General features: G+C 40.1%; 1 protein-coding gene and 1 pseudogene across 1 annotated transcript in view; one reads left to right on the top strand and one right to left on the bottom strand.

Moving 5' to 3' along the window:
- The first annotated feature begins 28 nt into the window (after positions 1–28).
- TMED8 (transmembrane p24 trafficking protein family member 8) overlaps positions 29–20,806 on the top strand; it is a 42,805-nt gene continuing 22,027 nt past the window's right edge. The window contains exon 1 of the mRNA XM_025869557.2: positions 29–249. Coding sequence (XP_025725342.1) covers positions 165–249 — 85 coding nt within the window. The 5' untranslated portion in view covers positions 29–164. The remainder of the gene's footprint in view (positions 250–20,806) is intronic.
- LOC112822149 (large ribosomal subunit protein eL37 pseudogene) lies at positions 10,036–10,627 on the bottom strand (annotated as a pseudogene).

Genomic DNA, 20,806 nt, shown 5'->3' with positions numbered 1-20,806 from the left:
GCCGCTCGGGGGCTTGGCGCACCGCCTCTTCCGGCCCGTGGGCCCCGCTCGGCTCCTCCCGGCGCGCCGCCGCCGCCGCCGCCGCCGCCGTGCTCGCTCGGCCTTCGGCTGTTTCCGGAGCCACTCGTTGTAGGCTGCCGAGGCGCTAGCGGAGCGGGCTGCAGATGTCGGAGCAGCAGGCGGCTGCGGGGCCGGCGGGCCGCGGCGGGGACGGCCCGGGAGTGGAGGGGAGCCAGGCGGCCGCCTCAGGTACGCAAGCCGGGGGCCAGCGGGTGGGTCCGCCCGGCCTCGGGGCCCCGCTCGTCGCGCGAGGCTCGGCCGCGCCCTGTCCCACTCTGCCCCGCGCCCCTCGGCGGAGCGGACCCACCCGGGCATCCATCCCCTTCGCGCGCAGAGCCTACGCCTTCGCTCCCCCGGGCCATGTCCGGGCCCTCGGCCCCCGCCTCCCCCGCCCGGCCCGGGACTGCGCTCGAGCTTGCTCGCTACTCCAGTTTCGAAATGCCGTGGTTCCTGCCCCGCTTCCTTTCTCCGATCGGCCCAGATGGCAGTGCCCCCTTGCGCCTCTTGAGCCTCAGCTCGCCTGCGGGTCCCTCCTTGGCCGCGAACCCCAGCCCCGCCAGCCTCGCTGTCCCCTGCTCGTGGCTCCGCACCCCGCTGCCCACCTCTGTCCTGGCCCAGCTTTTCCGCGCGCTCTCTGCCCGGGTCCGGCAGGGCATCCTCGCTTGCCGCTGGCCTGAGCCCCGCTTGACCCTGCATACCCCGCCGCCCCAGCACACAGGCCCCCGCGCCTCGCCGCTGCGTCTCGGTCGCTCAGAGTGGGGGAGACAAGAAGCAGAGCGGGAGCCGGGAGGTTCTGGGGTCTTCTGAGTGAGCATCGTGGCCGGAGCAAAGGCAGGACCTAGGGGCTGAAATAGGGACTTTGGCGACCCTCCCTCATTCGTTTCTACCCACGCGAGTTCCTGCGCGGGGGGGGTTACTTCAGCAGCCAGAGGCGAAGGGTGCATCCATCGCACTTTGACCTCTCGGGCCTCCTTGTGCTCACCACACATGGAGATTCAAAGGGTAGGGGGAGAAAACTGGTTTCACTAAGTGGCAAGTAGAAATTAATTTTCCAAGTCTGAAATGAAAATAGACACCATCAGCTATAGTGGTAGAGGTGGTGCGGGGCGCCTGGGTTGGAGTCTCAGTCTTCAGCGTACTGATTAAGTGACCTTGGGCCAGTCACTTCTCCGTCCCAGTCTCCTCATCTGTAAAAATGTGGGTACTGACAGTACCCGCCTAATAAGATTGGGGGGAGAGTTACATGCGTCACTGTCTGAAGTTTCAGTGCCTCTTCCCCCGGGACACACTATAACTGGTGGTGTTATTCATTGTTCTGAGAATAAGATCTGTTTTTGCTCACCTCAACTCTGTGTGCTCTCAGAGGTGTTCCTGGATGTGTGTCTTCCTGCATGGTGGTGATTCTTCTCATCTTTTACTTCTCGCCCAAATATCTCCCATCCTCTAGCGCTGCTTCAGTCACACAACACACACCTTTGAATCACCCAGCTTTCCTCCGTGATTTTATGTTCTCTTACTTTAAAACATATAACAATTTTTGTCCGTTTTTCCTTTATATGAACTTTTATGCTTTGTAGTATATTCAAAATTGATGGCATGTATTTAACATTACAGCAATAGAAATTTTAAGCATAATTCCTAAAAGATTCAGCAGACGAACACTCAAGAGTCTCATAAACATCTGTCCCTTGCATATGTCAATATTTATGAGTGTTGTGTGTTTTTTTTTTTTACTTCCCCTTAAGCTCCTTGTGTGCTTATGGCAAACAAACCCAAACATTTTAAATTTTGACTAAGAATAGTCAAATATATTGGAGGATGGTGGGTTTGTCTCTGAGAGTGAATTCCTCCCCTCCCCCCCTTTTAATTGGGTCCTGCAGTCACTTTTTTCCCCCAGGACATAGATAAAAATACTTCTGGTTACTTTCTTCCTCTTGCCCTTAGGGTGACTGTTGGTTTCTTTTTCTGTCCTGTAGGGGCTTGTTACTGTAGCCCAGAGCACACTCTTCCCCTTGAGGTATGATTTGTTGCTAATAAAATAATAGTAATGATAACTTACATTAATTGAATGCTTCTTTGTGCCAGAGAGTGGATATTTACTTGTGTTATCTGACTTAATCCTGTCAGCAGTCATTTTCTCCCCATTTTATTTTATTTTTGAAGATTTTATTTGAGAGAGCACGAGTGGTTTGGAGGGGGGCGGAGGGAGAAGCAGACTCCCCACTGAGCCCTAGTGAGTCAGAGCTGGACCCCAGGACCCCCGAGATCATAACCTGAGTTGAAGGCAGATCACCCGACTGAGCCACCCAGGTGTCCCTTTTCCCCCATTTTATAGAAGAACAAACTACAGCTGAGAGAGGTTAACTTATCTGCCCAAGTTAGTGTGGTGATTTTACTCTCTGTATGAAACTGTCACCTTGTTCTCATGAAGCTTACAATCATTTGTTTTTATTGGCTATTGATCCAGTATTGGTATTCCAAGGCAGGTTATGGTCTTTGCCCTCAAGATATTTTTAGTGTGGTAAGATGAGAGTACCCCAGGAACAAACATCAGCAACTCAAAACATTATATAATTGAGTATCTGTTATTACAGTTCTTTATGTACTTTCCCCCAAGAAATCTGCTTGAGAGGAGGGACAGAATCTGTCTCCTCTGTTTATCTTCTAGAGCCCTTGATGTTGTGTCCTAGAGGTCCTATAAATATTTGCTGGATTGAGAGACAAAGTCTCAACACAGAGATTTGGAGGAGCACCAAATGCATATGAAGAACTAGGGTGGAGATAATTAAGAATGCTCCTTGGGTTAAAGCAGTGGTTCTCAAGCAGGAGCGATTTTGCCTGGGGATGCTCAGGGGATGGTTTGGTTGTCACGGCTGGGGAGGTGGGGGAGGGCTGTCCGTGATATCTAGTGGGTAGAGGTCAGGGATGTCGCTCAACACCCTGCAATGCACAGGGCAGCCCCCACAACGAAGAATGATCTGGCCCCAAGTGTCAGCAGTGCTGCTGTTGAGAAATGTGGGGTTAGCATGAAGCTGGATTTCCAAAGCAGTGCGGAAATCATGCATCTGGCTTGGCTCAGAGTTTTATAACCTGGGGAATAAACTTAAAAAACTGCTTCAAATTAGGAGTCTGATTGGATTCTTCTGCCACCTTCCTCTAGAAAATGATCCAGTAAGTAAACAATAGAGGCCTGAGATAGAATGAAATTGAAGGAGGTTTCTGCCATTCCTCTCCTAGAGGGAAAACAGCAATAAGAAATGAGTTTGGGGGCGCCTGGGTGGCTCAGTCGTTAAGCGTCTGCCTTCGGCTCAGGTCATGACCTCAGGGTCCTGGGATCGAGCCCCGCATCGGGCTCCCTGCTCGGCGGGAGGCCTGCTTCTCCCTCTCCCACTCCCCTTGCTTCTGTTCCCTCTCTCACTCTCTCTCTCTGTCAAATAAATAAATAAAATCTTTAAAAAAAAAAAAAAAAAGAAGTGAGTTTGGGCATTCTGTTATTGAATTGAAGGTTTTGATTAAAAAAAAGGTTTTGATCTTTCAGTGTATCCTGTTCCTTCAAAGCAGGAATTTATAATTATCCAGAAATCATAACTTGTTTTTTTAAACAATATTCTCCGCAGAGAGTACCTTTTGAGTGTCTTCATGTTTGTTAGCTGAAGTTTTTAGTGATGAAGTAAGGAAACTTCTTTATGTTCTTCTGAACTCAGCTTTACGGTGACCACAGTACTCTTACTGTTTTGTGAACTGTAATTGTTTCTAATAGTCTCTTATTTGGGGCACCTGGGTCCTTCAGGCCCCAAGAGGAGAGAGATGTCACTCTTTATATAGTGAAACTCTCTGAGGCATACATGTTTCATCACTTAAGAACAGACTTTTTTTTTTCTTTTTTAAGTTTAGGGAGCTTTGTGGAAAATAAAGGGCAAAGTCTGTTATGACCTTGAAGTTAGCATTAGAAATTGGTTTGGTGTAAATGACTGTGAGAGCTATCAAGGCACTTAGATGCTAAGGATTGGAAACAAGTCAGGTTAACTTGTCATGATTCTTATGTAGGTCTTAGAGCACCGTGATTAGTCTTTCTGCAGTGATGGAAATGTTGCATGTTGTAGCTATTTCAATTTAAATTAAAACATAATCATTGGTGGCTATCATAGTGGATGGAGCAAAAGCATGGAAATTTATGCCAAAGAGCCCTTATGGTTTTTTGGTTTTCTATTGTAGTTTTATATCAAAATAGTATAAATTTGTCTGCCTGTGGTAATTTTTTTTTTTCTGATAGTGGTTGTGTTTTTGTGGTGTTGAGATAGCCAGTTAGTCCTGTCATCATTCATTCCATGACAGTATAAGGCAAGGTTTGTAATCTGAATGACCACTGAGGAGCTGGTTTCACTCAGAAGGACTGATGAGAAATTGGATCACGTGGTTTCGGGATTTGGTTGGAATATAAACTCAGCCAGTTTCTTTTTGTTTAAGCGTCTTGAGTCTATAACCACATAACCTGCTTTTTGTTCCTCTGCCCTTGAATCTAAAAGGCCAGGCTAATTATCTCTGCAGCCTGTTTAGTGAAGGGGAAGTCCTGTGAGACCTGTTCTGAAGAACTCTGACCTGATATTCAAATGCTTTAGAAAAAACCTGTTTTTTTGTTCTCTTTGTAGAGAAAGTACAAAGTACACAATAAATTTAAATCTGTAGCATGATCAGAACGCTGGTAACATAGAAAGAAAACTAATATTTTAAATATTGTCAAATATAAAATAAATCATTATAGGAAAGTTTCTTTCCTCTTCACCTTGCTTTAGAGGCTATAATCTATAAATTTAGTTATTCTTGAGCTTCCGTTTTCCTTTCTCTGTTCATTGTTTCTAAGACTTTGGCCGTGAAGGTAACACGTCGTGGTTTTTGCCACGTTAGAGAATACATTCCAAAATTATTTGGTTACTATTTTTTCTTTAAAGTGACATTTAAAATTTTGTTTCATTCTAAATGATATCTGTGCTATTACTATTTTGATGTATCAACTTTTCCGAATACATGTTAAAATAAATACATACCCATTAAAATAAAAAAAAACATTTTCCCATATACCATCTAAATTTGCAAAACTAGTCCTGGTTTCTCTAGTCTCTTCTCGGAATACTTGTAGAATTGGTCTATATTTGGCTGACATATTAAAAGCACTCTATAGAAAAATTGGCTTTTTCTTCTTTATAGTGGTCTAAATGTCACTAAATAAATTTAGGAAACCCAACAAGCTGTTTGTAATGGTCTTCTCTCTCTACAAGAGGACTGCATCTTCCACACTTGATACTCCTGGAAATAAACTTAAGTATTTCTTTCTCCTTTTCTTACTTCCTGCCTCTCTGAATCCTGTTACAAGCTGTTTTACCAGTAGTTCTTACATAATTTAGCATATACCTTTAACCCTAAAAATCAAGAGCACTATCTCTTTTCACTCTTTTCCTCCTACATTAAGCTGTTAAGGTTTTAGGAGAAGTGGCTCCTAGCATATGAAAAATGCTCAACCTAATTTTTGTTAAGGGACATGGAAATGATATATACACTGGGCAGTTTGATTTCTCACTATGTTGGTAGGGGTGTGCAGGAACAAGCACTTTCATACATTGCTGTTAGGAGTGTAAATTAATACAAATGCTGTGGAGGGCAATTTGTCAATATCCATCACAATTACAGTATATGCTTTCATTGATCCATTCCTTCCAGGAATTTATCCTCTAGATTTATTCTTGTGCATATTTATTTATTTATTTTTTAAAATATTTTATTTATTCACTTGAGACAGAGAGAGAGAGAGCATGAGCAGGGGGCGAGGCAGAGGGAGAAGCAGGCTCCCCACTGAGCCAGGAGCCCGATATGGGGCTCCATCCCAGGACCCTGGGATCATAACCTGAGCCGAAGGCAGACGCTTAACCCTCTGAGCCACCCAGGTGCCCTTATTCTTGTGCCGATTTAGACACAAAGTATTTATAGCATGGTTTATAATGGTAAAAGATTAGAAAGGACATAAATGTCCATCAGTAGGGAACTGGTTAAATAAATTATGGAATATCCAGCCAATGAAATTTTAATCAGCTGTAGAAAAAAAATGACAAAACTTTTCATATATAGTTATGGAAAGATCTCTGAGATATAAATGGGAAAAAAGTGTTTAATATGCTTATTATTTGTATAAAAAAGAATATATATGCACACACACACTTATGTGCATAAAGTAACTCTGGGGGACTATACAAAACCGAATAACATTGGTTGCTTTTGGTGGTGGGGACTGAGGTGGGTGGAAGTTTTCACTGTATACTTTTATACTTCTTGAATTTTGAATAATGTGGATATATTATCTGTTCAGAAAAAAAGAACACACAGATGTGTCATGAGATTCTTCACTATGCTTATATTGTAAGAGACATTCTATACATCTCTTTTGCCTTTCTGCTCATCAGGAACTGACCCTTTCTGGGCTTTTTTCTCTCAGATGAAATTTTTTTTTATGAAGTATAGGTTGTAAATCTCTTTAGGGATCAATTTTTTGTTATTCTTTAAATCCACAGTTTTTCATTATTTTTGTGCTAATTTCGTTTCTGTCTAAGGATAAATCAAAGGGGGATAGAACCACCACTTAGATGAACTGATACTGTTAGCCAGTGACAGAAAGAAGGCAGAGTTTTTTTTTTTTTTAAGATTTTATTTATTTATTTGACAGAGACAGCAAGAGAGGGAACACAAGCAACAGGCAGAGGGAGAGGGGTAAGCAGTCTTCCCCCTGAGCAGGGAGTCTGATGCGGGGCTCGATCCCAGGATCCTGGGATCATGACCTGAACCATAGGCAGACGCTTAATGACTGAGCCACCCAGGTGCGCCAAGAAGGCAGACTTTTTAAAAGTTCTATTTTGTTTCCATTTTATTCAGTAAGGTATTTTCAAACTGAAAAAGGTAAAGTGGTGGTGTTGGTTTCTGTTTTGAGTAATGGCAGCTTAGGTAATCGGATCAGTTCTCCCACTGGGGACAATTAGAAAATAATTGTCAACGTGAATATTTGCTTGAAGATCCTGGAGAGCTAGCCAGATAATGAAGAATTACCAGGCTATTATCAATGTGAGGGCCGAAGTATAAAGATAGAAGTCCAATGATGAGAGTCCATTTTGAGGGCTCCTTTCTCCTCTGATGGCATGTGCTGGATTCTTGAGTGAGGAAGTTTGTCAAGGCTGTGAATGTGCCTCCCTGGACTAAAGCAACAAGGAATGTTCAGAACCAGTCAAGTAGGGGGAACCCTGGTGAACTCCCTTTTCTCTGAGTTGGAGCTATGAAGGGCCATGTTCTGGAAGTAAGGGCAAATTAGAAATAGGCCATTGCAGGGAGTGCAGCTCACTTTCAGAAAAATCTAAGTTTGTGAAATTGGGTTAAGGTGCTCCCAGGCTGCTAGAGTCCCCAGGTATGTGGAAGAAGCAAGGGCAAACCTCTGGAGGTTTATTTAGATTAGGCTTCAGATTGTTTCTACAAACAATTTTATGAGAACAGTTTCTGGTACATTTGATTAATAACCAGATTCCTGGAAGAGAACATGAACAAAAATCAAAAGAAACAATAGAATGAATCGATCCGAAGGGGCAACAGACTGAAACATAATTATATTTATTATGTTCAAGATAAAAGACAAGTTTGATAAATTTGGCAAAGAATTGAAATTTATAAAAATAGAACCATGCCTGGGTGGCTCAGTTGGTTAAGCGACTATCTTCGGCTCAGGTTGTGATCCTGGGGTCCTGGGATTGAGTCCCAGGGCTCCCGCTGCTCTGTAGGGAGTCTGCATCTCCCTCTGTTTCTGCCTGCTGCTGTGCCTACTTGTGCTCTCTCTCTCTGTCAAATAAATAAATAAAATCTTAAAAAAAATAGAACCAAATAGAAATTCTATAATTAAACAGATGAAAATTTAGAACTCAGTTGATAGGCTTAGCAAAAAGTTACTATGTCTGAAGAGAGAATAGTGAACTGGTCCGAAGAAAAGTCAGAAGAAAATATCCAGAAGAAAATATTTAAAAATGCAACAATGGGAAATTCAGGAAAGAGGTAAGAGACATAGAAGATATGGTGAAAAGGTCTAACATTTATATAACTGGAGTCCTGGAAGGTGAGAGCAAGAATGGACAGAAGCAATGCTTGATGAGATAATAGCTGTGAATTTTCCAAAGCTAATGGAATGCACAGATTTAAGAAGCCCTATGTATCCCAAGCAGGATAAGTACAGTGAAATCTACAGTGGATTCACATTAAGTTAAAACTGCTATAAAACTGGGGTGCATGGGTGACTCAAGTAAGTTAAGCGTCTGACTCATGGTTTCTACTCATGTCACGATCTCATGGGTTGTGAGGTGGAGCCCAGTCGTGTCAGGCTCTGCACTCAGCAGGGAGTCCGCTTGAGACTGTCTCACTCTTCCTCTGCCCCTCCCCCAGCTCGCACTCGTGTGCTGTGTCTCTGTCTCTCTTTCAAAAAAATATCTTTTTAAAAAAATTGCTGTAGGGACGCCTGGGTGGCTCAGTTGTTAAGCGTCTGCCTTCGGCTTAGGTCATGATCCCAGGGTCCTGGGATCGAGCCCCACATCGGGCTCCCTGCTCAGCGGGAAGCCTGCTTCTCCTCTCCCACTCTCCCTGCTTGTGTTCCCTCTCTCGCTGTGTCTCTGTCAAATAAATAAATAAAATCTTTAAAAAATAATTGCTATAAAAGCAAAGTAAAGAGAAAAGTAGCCAGAGAAAAATTAGTTTGCCTTCAAAGGAATAGGAATTGGACTGATAGCTGACTTCTGCACAGAGCAGTACAAGCTAGATCGTCTTTAGAATACTGAAAGAAATACCAATATAGAATTCTTTTTTCAGGAAAACAGTCTTTAAGAATGAAGGTTAAATAAAGATATTTTCAGACAGTCAAAAACAGGATTTGTCACCTGAAGACTGGCACTTAAGGAATAACTAAATTCTTCAGGCAGAATCAAAAATCTCAGATGAAAGGAAAATCACAGTTTCATCTCACTCATTAACATAGATGCAAAAAGTCATGAACAGAATGTTAGCAGACTAAATCCAGGAATATATATGACCAAGTTGGGTTTTTTCAGGAATGCAGGGTGGTTTTAACGTTCTTTAAAAGTCAGTGTAAATCACCATTTTAGTATACTAGTGGATAAAAATGATCAGTTTAATAGATGCAGAGAAAGTGCTTGATAAAATTCAACCTCCATATATGATTCAAAACTCATAGCAAAGTAGGAATAAAAGAAAACATCCTTAATTAGAAAAAGCATATCTACAAAAAACCTATAACCAGCATCAAACTTAATGGTGAGATTTGAAAGTTCTCTTCTTGAGATCGGGAATAAGACAAGGGAGCCCACTCTCACTACTTACTATTCATCATTTTATTGGATATTCTAGCTAATAGAGTCAGGCAAGAAAAAGAATATATGAAAATTAGAAAAGAATCCTGTTAAATCCATTGTTTGCCGATGATGACTATATACATGGAAAATCCAGAAGAATCTATAGATCAGTTATTAGAACTAATAAGTTTGGCCAGATTGCTGGGTACAGAGCCAATATGCAAAATTTCATTATGTTTATATATACAGGCTTACCTCAGAAATATTGCAGGTTCAGTTCTAGACCACTGCAATAAAGCAAATATTGCAATAAAGCAAGTGAAGTGAAATTCTTTGGTTTCTCAGTGCATATAAAAGTGATGTTTACACTATATTGTAGTCTTTTAAATGTGCAATGGCAGTATGTCTAAAAAAAGTATAATACCTTAAAAAATATTGCTAAAAAATGTTAACCGTCATCTGGGCTTTTTAGCAGAGGTATATTCACTGATGATAGATCACTATAACAAATACAATAATAATGAAAAAGTTTGAAATATTACAAGAATTATCGAGTGTGACACAGACATGAAGTGAGCAAATGCTGTTGGAAAAATGGTGCTGATGGACTTGCTTGACACAGGGTTGCCACAAACCTTCAATTTGTCAAAAATGCAATACCTGCAAAGTGCAATAGAGTGAAGCGCAATAAAATGAAGTGTACCTAAACCAGCAGTGAAGTTAAAAAATATATGAAAATATTATTTACCATAGAGTAAAGAAAGTTCAAATACCTAGGAATAAATCCCACAAAATACATGCAAAGTCTTTGTGCAGAAGATTATAATACATTATTATTATTATTTATTATTTTTAAAAACCAGAACATTTATTGTGTGATTAATTGTTGAAATCCTTAGGAAGAACTGGGTGCTGAACAGCTGACCTCTTGGGTTTAGGTGATGTTCCTTCATGGAATCCAGGCCTGAATCTGGGGTATACAATTTTTAGCTTCCTCATTCGACCAGCCCCAGTGGTATTTTGTTTTTTAGCCTTGGCACTCCAGTTATACTTTCTCTTCCTCTTGGCAGGATAGCACATTTGCCACAGGTCGACTTCCAAAGGTGGTAGGCCTTAGAACCACAGTGGTGGCACAATGTAAATGTCTTATTGCAACACTTTCCAGATGATGATGTCCCCTTTGTCATCTTGTTTCTGTGGCCAAAACCGTATAGTTATTGAGAGAAATGAAAGAATAAATAAATGGAAAGATATATTCTTATATTGAAAGACTCAATATTGTAAAGATGTCAGTTCTCTCCAACTTGATATATAAATAAAAAAATCCCAGCAGGGTTTTGCTGGAGTTTTTGCATGGAAATTTGACAAGCTGGTTCTAAAAAATATATAGAGGAATGAAAGGCCATAAATAGCATATATAAAAATACTTGAGTGAATAAAAACAAGTTGGAAACATTTGCTCTATTAGGTGTCAAGATTTAGTCTAAAGCTTTTATGGAATAGTCTAATAGGCCGTAGGAATGGAATAAAATCCTAGAAACAAAATCTTTGGTTTGCAATAAAGACTGTACTGTAGAGCAGTGAGGAAAGAATGGTAAATATCGCTGGGACTACTGAGTAGCCCAAGAGAAAGGAAAGAAGGGAAAGAAAAGAAACTTGATCCTTACCTCGCACACCATACACACAAAAAAATCAATTCTAGTTGGATTGCATACCAACATGTTAAAGGCAATACAATAAGCTCCTAAAAGATAATCTAGGAGAATATATTGACCTCAGTGTAGGGGAAGACATCTCAAACAGGACATACAAATGGCTAAAAAGGAAGAGTGATAAATTTTGACAAATTAAAATGAAGAACTTTGCGTCACCAAAGGACACCATTAAAAGAGTGAAAAGGTAAATCACAGAGTAGAAGCAGGTATTTTTAACACATGTAATTAACAAAAGATTTGTATTTAGAACTTCTATAAGTAATAAAAAGACAATCCAGCTTTCAGCTTTTGGCTCGGAGGTGGCCAAGGTGCAACTTCCTTTGGCTGTCCTTAACCCGGTTCATCTGACACCAGCTGCCTGCACCGTGCTGCCTAAATTCGACCCCAATGAAATAAAAATCATTTACCTGAAGTGTACCAGTGGGGTAGTTGGTGCTCTGTCTGCCCAGGACCCCAAGATTGGCCTCCTGAGTCTTTCTTCCAAAAAGGGTAATGGTGACCTAGCCAAGCAACTGGTGATTGGAAAGGGTCTGAGGATTACAGTGAAGATGGCCATTCAGGACAGACAGGTCCAAATTGAGGTGGTACTTTCTGCCTCTGCCCTCATTATCAAAGCCCTCAAGGAACTGCCAAGATATAGAAAGAAGCGGAAAAATATTAAGTACAATGGAAATACCAGTTTTGATGAGATTGTTGACATTGCGGGACAGATGGGACACCCATCTTTAGTTAGAGAACTCTCTGGAACAGTTAAAGAGACCCTAGGGACTGCCAGACTGTGGGCTGTGATGTTGAAGGCTGCCACCCTCATGACGTCATAGATGACATCAACAGTGGTACAGTGGAATGCCCAGCTATTGAGGACTACAAAGGAAAATACTTCAATAAAAGATCATTTGATTAAAGAAAAAAAAGACACTCCAACCGTAGAATAGGCAAGAGATTTGAATAGGCCTTTTATAAAAGAGGATTTCCAAATGGTCAAGAAACATAAGTCATCAGTGATGTGCAAACTAAAAGCATACACCAATCAGAATGGCCCAAATAAAAACTAATATGACCAAGTATTGGAAAGGGTACAGAGTAATAGGAATGTTCCTCAATACCAGCAGGAGTGCATATTTGGTACAACCCCTTTGGAAAATAGTTTGGCATTGTCTAGCAATGTTTATCATTTCTATGACTCAACCATTCCATTCCTAGGTTTATATACAAAATAAATACGTGCACATGTGTACCAAGAGACATGAACAAAAATACTCATAGCAGCATCATTCATAATAGCCAAAAACTAGAAAGAACCCAAATTTCATCAATGGTATATTGATAAATTATGGTATATTCATGGAATATTATATAGCAATGAAAACAAACTTACCTACAACAACATAGTTGAATCTTTCAAACATAATGTTGAGTGAAAGAAACTAGTCTTAAAATATTCTGCATTATTTCTCTTTATATAGAATTCAGGCAGAATAAAGTAACACTATTTAGGAATGCATATTTAGGTGGCCCAAGTATGAAGAAAAGCAAGAAAATGATTCCCTAAATTAGGACAGTGGTTATGGAGGAAGGGAACAAGTAATGATTGGGAGGGTCATTAATGAGGCTTGTAAAGTGCTGGGAATGATGTTTCTTGGCCTAGGTAGTAGTTTATATAGGTGTTTGCTTTGTGATAATTTATTGAGCTGCACATTTGTGTGTACTTTTCTGTGTGTAATATTTCACAATAAAGATTTGAAGAGGAGTCAGTGTGTAATATAGTTATTAAGAGTGCTAGCTTTGGACTTGGACTGCCTGAACGCATATCAGTTCTATTCCTTTTTGTTGGCCATCTTGGGCAAGTTACTTGATTTTGCTGAGCTTCAATTTCTTTTTTTTTTTTTTTAAAGATTTTATTTATTTATTTGAGAGAGTGAGAGAGAGCGAGCCCAAGAGGGGTTAGGGTCAGAGGGAGAAGCAGACTCCCTGCTGAGCAGGGAGCCCGATGTGGGACTCAGTCCCGGGACTCCAGGATCATGACCTGAGCCAAAGGCAGTCGCTTAACCAACTGAGCCACCCAGGCGCTCTGAGCTTCAATTTCTTGAATGATAAAAAAGTAATGGTAGTATCAACTTCAATGGTTATGCAATTCAGGGAGATTCAGTGAGGAATCAAAAAGATGATGCCTACAAAATGCTCAGAAAGTAGTTGACATACAGTAAGGATCACTAAGGAAACACTGGGTCTTGGCTGTAATAATAAAGATGATCAGAACGAAGATAGGATATCTAACTATTTTAAGTTCAGATTTTTGGATCCAAGCAAATGCTATCCATGTCTTTTGGTCAGAGTTCTTGATTACAAGCAATAGAAACTAATTTGGGCTGCCTTAAGCAGAAAATGGATTATTGGAAGAATATAGGAGGCTCACCACATTGTTGGAAAGCTGAAGAGTAGGCTGGTCCAGAGGCTAAGCAGCAAGAACAATTTGGTGAGGGCTGTTTGGCTGCCACTAGATGCATTCTCTCCCTCCTTTGTGCCACTGCTATTTCCAGTTCTTGGTGGGGATATTTTAGGTCATGTGCCTCGTCCCTAACTTCCTGTATTTGGAAAAAGAAGGATTTTCCATTCTGACTTCCATTGTGTACTGTTTACAAAGTCAGTCCCCTCCAGGAGAAGGTTGAGTATTTGAAAGCCAAAAGATCCACAGGTGACTACTACATCCAGGGTCCTGAAAGAACCTGCAATTGTAACTGTGTGCTCTTTGAGGACTGTCAGGGACTAGAAATGAACCTCTGTATCAATTTCCAAAGGGGAAAAGAGATTAGAATCCAGAATCTGTAGACCATTAAACTTGAAGCAGCTTCTCAGCAAAGTTCTAGAATATGTCACAAATGGTTTGTGAACATTTAGTAAGGAAATAAGCATGGCCAGCACAGGCATCCTAAAACCAAATTTGACCACCTAATGATTTTCTAATCGAGTCCTCTTTACTCTGTCTCCGATATCACTACTAGGTCCTCATCTCTCATGTGAACTTTGCCAAGGCCTCCTATCTGATCTGGTAAGATCCATCTTACCATCAGCTGCTCTAGAATCCTACCCAGAAATACAAATTTGACCATGTCATTTCCTAGCTTACACTTAAGCTTAAAATTCTTGATCATCTGTGGGATAGAGGTCCTTCTCAGTCTTCCCTGCTGGACTGAAAGCTTCATGAGGGCCAGAACTGTGTTTGCTTTAGTGCATCATCTCCAGCAACCTGTGTGGAGCCAGACACTTGTTAGAGATTCAGGTCTCTGCACACACTGAACTTGCTATACACACTGAACAGCCATGGTGTTTTATTTGTTTATTTTACTAATGTTTATTCTTTTTATTTCTGTGAAGTGCTTCTAAATATTTCCTTTAAATTTTTTTTGTGTACAATACAGTATTGTTAATTATTGGCACAATATTGTACAGCACGTCTCTAGAATTGACCCATCCTATATAATTTAGACTTTATACCCATTGATTAGCAACTCCACATTTTCCTCTCCCTGTAGGCCCTGACAAACATCATTCTACTCTCTGATTTTATGGGTTTGACTATTTTAGATACCTCCATAAGTGGAATTGTGCAATATTTGTCCTTCTGTGACTGGCTTATTTCACTTGGCATAACGTTCTCAAGGTTCATCCATGTTACCACATGTTGCAGGATTTCCTTCTCTTAAAAAATATTATAATATTCCATGGTATGTATCTACCACATTTTCTTTATCCATTCATCTGTCAGTGGACAGTTAGGTTGTTACCACACCTTGGCTGTTGTGACTAGTGCTACACTGAAATACTGGAGTGCTAATATCTCTTTGAGATACTGATTTAAATTCTTTTGGATTAATACCTGGAAGTGGGATTGGTAGATGATATGGTAATTCTATTTTTAATTTTTTGAGGACTCTTTATACTGTTTTCCATAGTGGCTACACCATTTTGCATTCTCATGTAGGTGCAAGGGTTCCAATTTCTACACATCCTCTGCAATACTTGTCTGTTGTTGTTGTTTTGATAATAGCCATCCTAACAGTGTAAGATGATATCTCATTTTTGTGGTTTTGATTTGCATTTCCTGATGACTAGTAATGTTGAACATCTTTTTATATACTTGTTGGCCATTTGGATGTCTTCTTTGGAGAAATGTATATCCCAGTCTTAAGCCCATTTTTAAATTGGGTTATTGGATTGTTTTGCTATTGAGTTATGGGAGTTTTAAATTTATTTTGGAAATTAGCCTCTTTTCAGATATATGGTTGGCAAATATTTTTTCTCACTTCATAGGTTGTCTTTTCCTCTGTTGATTGTTTCCTTTGCTATGCAGAAGCTTTTCTGTTTGATGTAGTCCCACTTGTCTATTTTTGTTGTTACTTGTGCTTTTGGTGTCATATCCATAAAATCATGAAGCTTTGTTGTGAGACCAATGTCATGAAGCTTTTCCCCTATGTTTTCTTCTAGGAGTTTTATAGTTTAGGTCTCATGTTTTTAATCCATTTTGAGTTTACTTTTGTATGGTGTGAAATAAGGGTCCAATTTCATTCTTTTGCATGTGAATATCCAGTTTTTCCAACACAGTTTGTTGAAGAGACTATCCTTTCCCCATTGTGTATTGTTGGTGCCCTTTTCAAAGATCAGTTGATCATATATGTATAGATAGATTTCTAGACTCTTACTCGGTTTCATTGGTCTATAGGTCTGTCTTTATGCCATACTCTTTTAATTTTTGTAACTTTGTAATATATTTTGAAACCAGGAAGTATGATATCTCCAGTTTTGTAATCTTTCTTTCCTTTTTTTTTTTAAATTTTATTTATTTATTTGAGAGAGAGGGAGAGAGAGAGGGTACAAGTAGGGAGAGGGGTGGGGCAGAGAGAGAAGCAGACTCCCTGCTGAGCAGGGAGCCCACATGGAGCTCAATCCCAGGACCCTGAGATCATGACCTGAGCTGAAGGCAGACACTTAACCGATTGAGCCACCCAGGCGCCCCTAATATGGGTGTGAAGCTCCAGTCTATGAACATGGGATGTCATTCCATTTTTTTGTGTCTTCATTAATTTTTTCATCAGTGTTCTATAGTTATGCCATGGTGGGGTTTTTTTTGCGTCTTCTTGCTTTTGCTCATTTAATCCTCTCTACCTGCAATGCCCCTTTTCAATGCCCTTGCTGTGGCCAAGTCCTACTTTTTCTTTAAGATAGCATAATTGCCATATCTTTCAGGAAAAGTCCTTTGATCACCTTTCTTCCCTAAATTAAATACCCCTTATGTTCCTGTGATGTCAAGGGCATAATTCTATTCTAAATAATAACACATTTGTATTACAACTGTCTGTTTATGAGTTTCTCTTCCTCTGTAGATTGAGCTCTTTAAGGGCATAAGTCATATCTAATTTAACTATATTTCCAGGATGGAATATGGTGCTTGGCACGTAGCAGGGACCCAGTAAAGGTCTGTTGAATGTATTAGGCAAAGCCATTAACTCATGATTCCCTTTTTAAAATTTAATTTAATTACTTTATTTGAGAGAGAGAAAGAACAAGCGTGGGGTGGGAGGGGCGGAGGGAGAATGAGAAGCAGATTCCCCGTTTAAGCAGGATGCCTGATGTGGAGCTCAGTCTCAGGACCCTGGGATCATGACCTGAGCCGAAGGTAGACACTTAACCCACTGAGCCACCCAGGCACCTCTCACGGTTCCCTTTTTGATGTGGTTGCTGTGTATACCTTTTCTCATCAGAAAGAACTGGGACTCCTTAGAGAAATGGCTGGGGCAGAGCATTTATAAGATGAGCTTGGAACTTTTGCTATAAGCAAGACTACTCGGACACAGGAGCCAACTCTAAAGAGCTCCCAATGTCCAAAACTAGGAAAACTTGAAACACATAAAATATGTTAAAAACTGCTTATTTCTAACAATACTTTACAAAACCTCCAAATCATTTTATGGAGATTGCTATGATTCTAACTTAGTATTCTGACAATTAGGGAAGACTCAATTTTTTATCCTGCCTTTCTTTTATGAGTAATACTTCAGGGTAAGTAAATGGTTGATGGGGAGGAGATTTTTTTTTTTAAGATTTTTATTTATTTATTTGAGAGAGCGAGAAAGAGAGAGAGAGAGAGCACATGAGAGGGGGGAGGGTTGGAGGGAGAAGCAGACTCCCCGCTGAGCGGGGAGCCTGATGCGGGACTCGATCCCAGGACTCCAGGATCATGACCTGAGCCGAAGGCAGTCGCTTAACCGACTGAGCCACCCAGGTGCCCCGAGATTTTTTTTTTAACAGAAGAATTCTAACTCATAAATGTAGAAGGTGCTAGAATTATGAAAATCATTTTCTAGTCTCTAATGAAATGATGGATCTATTTTAGACAGTGATCATTAATGGCTACTAAAGCCATTAAGTGAAATAAGGCTGAAAACATGAACCCACTCACCCATCTTTACGTCATTGAAGTTGTGACAAGCATATATTTTGTGCTTCCTGATGTGATGCAATAGGAACTTCATGTGCCATGTCTGGAGTAGTCCTGTGAGATCAAAACTGAACCTGAATCTAAATCTCTAGGTCAACACCGTCCAAAAGAATTTTCTTTGATGATGAAAATGTTTCTGTGCTATCCAGTACCCACTAGCAACCTGTGGCTATTGCGTACTTGAAATGTGGCTAATAAGACCAGGAGGCTGAATTTTAATTTTTATTTAATTTTAATTGATTTAAATTGAGCTACAGGCTAATGGCTTCTGTATTAGCACAGCTCTAGATCTAAGGTCAATTTACAGGTAATTACAGTGAATAGAAGAATCATGAAATCATGAAAATTCAGTCAGCCAAATTCAGAATGTGGGAAAATCTGCAGGTCCTATGACTTTTCATTTCAACAGATTTATTTTATGAAAAACAATGGGGTGAGGAATGATATAGATTAAGAGACCTAAGACACATATAAACTAAATCTAGTGCGTGAACCTTATTTGGATCCTGATTTCAAACAAACTGGCTGTTAGAAAAAAAAAATCTGAGATAATTGGAGGCAGTTGAATGTGGATTCCGTATTAAGTGATGCTAAGGAATTGCCAGTTTTGCAGGAACGATAATGGTACCATACCTATATTGAAAGTCTTTTTCTTTAGAGATGTGTTCTAAATGAATATAATGATGTCTTCTCTTCGCTTTAAATAATCCACTGTGTGTGTGGTGGTGGTGGGGCAGGAAGGTAAGGGACAAAAGAAACAAGACGTAAAATGTTGTTGAGAAGATAATGAGTACCTGAATCTCTGTTCCACTGTTCTCTCATTTTGTGCGTATTTAAAATTTTCTAAAATAAAGAAGTTTTAACTAACTAGAATTTAAATAAAAATTTGAAAAAGAAAATAGAGAAGTTTTTTACAAAGCAGTAATTAATATACCTAAAATATATAAAGAATGACAAGGGAATAATTTACTCAGAATTCAGAATATGGGGAGATATGATTGGGAAGGGGCATTAGACAGAGGACTTCTAATGTATGAATAATTACCTCATTACTAAGTAGGGATTGGTATTAACATTTTTAGCTTTGTGTCTCCTTTTCATGCCATCTTTTATATGTATGATATATTTTACAATAAAAAGTAGAAAGAAAGCAAGCTTACTGTTAGGACATAAAGAAATCTTACAGAATCCAATTGCAGGAAGCACGGACATTATGGGAATTAGAAAGTGGTCAGGTAGATTTTCTGTGTCTCTTTTCCTCTTGGACTCCAAAGTCCCTTGTTTCTACTTCTCTTTCGTGAATGATCATTTCCCTGTCTCTAACAGTTGTCTTCAGTGCCTAGTCATCTGCTTTTAACTTGGCCTGTGAAGGTTTCTCCCAAATGGCAGGTTCCGTCCCTTACCTGAGGCTCTTCACAGTCTGTTTTGGTCTGTGGTACCAACCCCAGATTTTGGGGAAGAGAATTGGACTGACTTTTGAGCAGATGTTCAACCAAAACCAATAAGCATGGCTAGCATAGTACACCTTGGTCACAGGGACTGCCCCTTCAAGGCTGTGGACAGGGGAAGTTCTTAAGAAAGGGTTGTAGATCAGGGAAATACAAATCAAAAGCACAGTGAGATACCACCTCACACCAGTCAGAATGGCTAAAATTAACAAGTCTGGAAATGACAGATGTTGGCGAAGATGCAGAGAATGGGGAACCCTCTTACACTGTTGATGGGAATGCGAGCTGGTGCAGCCACTCTGGAAAACAGTGTGGAGATTCCTCAAAAAGTTGAAAATAGAGCTACCCTACGACCCAGCAATTGCACTACTGGGTATTTACCCCAAAGATAACAAATGTAGTGATCCGAAGGGACGTGTGCACCCCAATGTTTATAGCAGCAATGTCCACAATAGCCAAACTGTGGAAAGAGCCTAGATGTCCATTGACAGATGAATGGATAAAGAAGATGTGATATATATATATATACATACACACACACACACACACACACACACACACACACACACACACACACAAAGGAATATCATGCAGCCATCAAAAAAATGAAATCTTGCCATTTGCAAGGACGTGGATGGAACTAGAGGGTATTATGCTAAGCAAAATAAGTCAATCAGAGAAAGACAATTATCATATGATCTCACTGATATGCAGAATTTGAGAAGCAGATTCAGAGGAAGAGAGGAAAAAATGAAACAAGATGAAACCAGAGAGGAAGAAAAGCCATAAGAGATTCTTAATCTCAGGAAGCAAACTGAGGGTTGCTGGAGTGGTGGGGGGTGGGAGGGATGGAGTGGCTGGGTGATGGACATTGGGAAGGGTATGTGCTATGGTGAGTGCTGTGAATTGTGTAAGACTGATGAATCACAGACCTGTACCCCTGAAACAAATAATACGTTATATGTTAAAAAAAAAAAAAGTGTTGTAGACATCTCTAATACAAAATCATCATCTATGATAGGGAAAGATTTGAAACAAACTCCAGCTCTGACAATAGAGACTTGAGGATTGGTTAAAGAAATTTTAGTATAGACTATTGGATAATATACAGTCATTTAAAATTATATAGTACCATTTCTATTGACTCTGAAAAATGAATAATGTTCAATAACATTTCGTGCATGTCCTTTCAGAAATATAAATACAAAATATATATATATGGGGACTCCTGGGTGGCTCAGTCGTTAAGCGTCTGCCTTTGGCTCAGGTCATGATCCCAGGATCCTGGGTTCGAGCCCCGCATCGGGCTCCCTGCTCAGTGAGAAGCCTGCTTCTCCCTCTTCTACTCCCCCTGCTTGTGTTCCCTCTCTCACTATGTCTCTCTCTGTCAAATAAATAAAATCTTGATAAAAAAAAAGATATATGTGTGTGTTTGTGTGTGTATAGATTTGAGCCCTAGAATGAGTGGAAACTCTGAAACATTAATGGAATAATTAATGAAAAGCTGTATGTTAAAGAACCTTGAGCTAGTGGGTATTATAGTCCCAACTGGTCAACTCATGTTACAGTATTTTCCAATAGAACCTATATGGTCTTCGTGCCCCACACAAAATTAATGACTGGAGATGGGCAAAATATATAAACATATAGATGTATATACATTTCTCTCTCTCTCTCTCTCTCTCTATATATATATATATATATATA

This window comes from Callorhinus ursinus, unplaced genomic scaffold (assembly GCF_003265705.2).
Source record: "Callorhinus ursinus isolate GAN/ISIS: 27379988/994484 unplaced genomic scaffold, GSC_fseal_2.0 scaffold8, whole genome shotgun sequence".
Lineage (NCBI taxonomy): Eukaryota > Metazoa > Chordata > Mammalia > Carnivora > Otariidae > Callorhinus > Callorhinus ursinus.
This window is presented reverse-complemented; position numbering and strand designations above follow the sequence as displayed.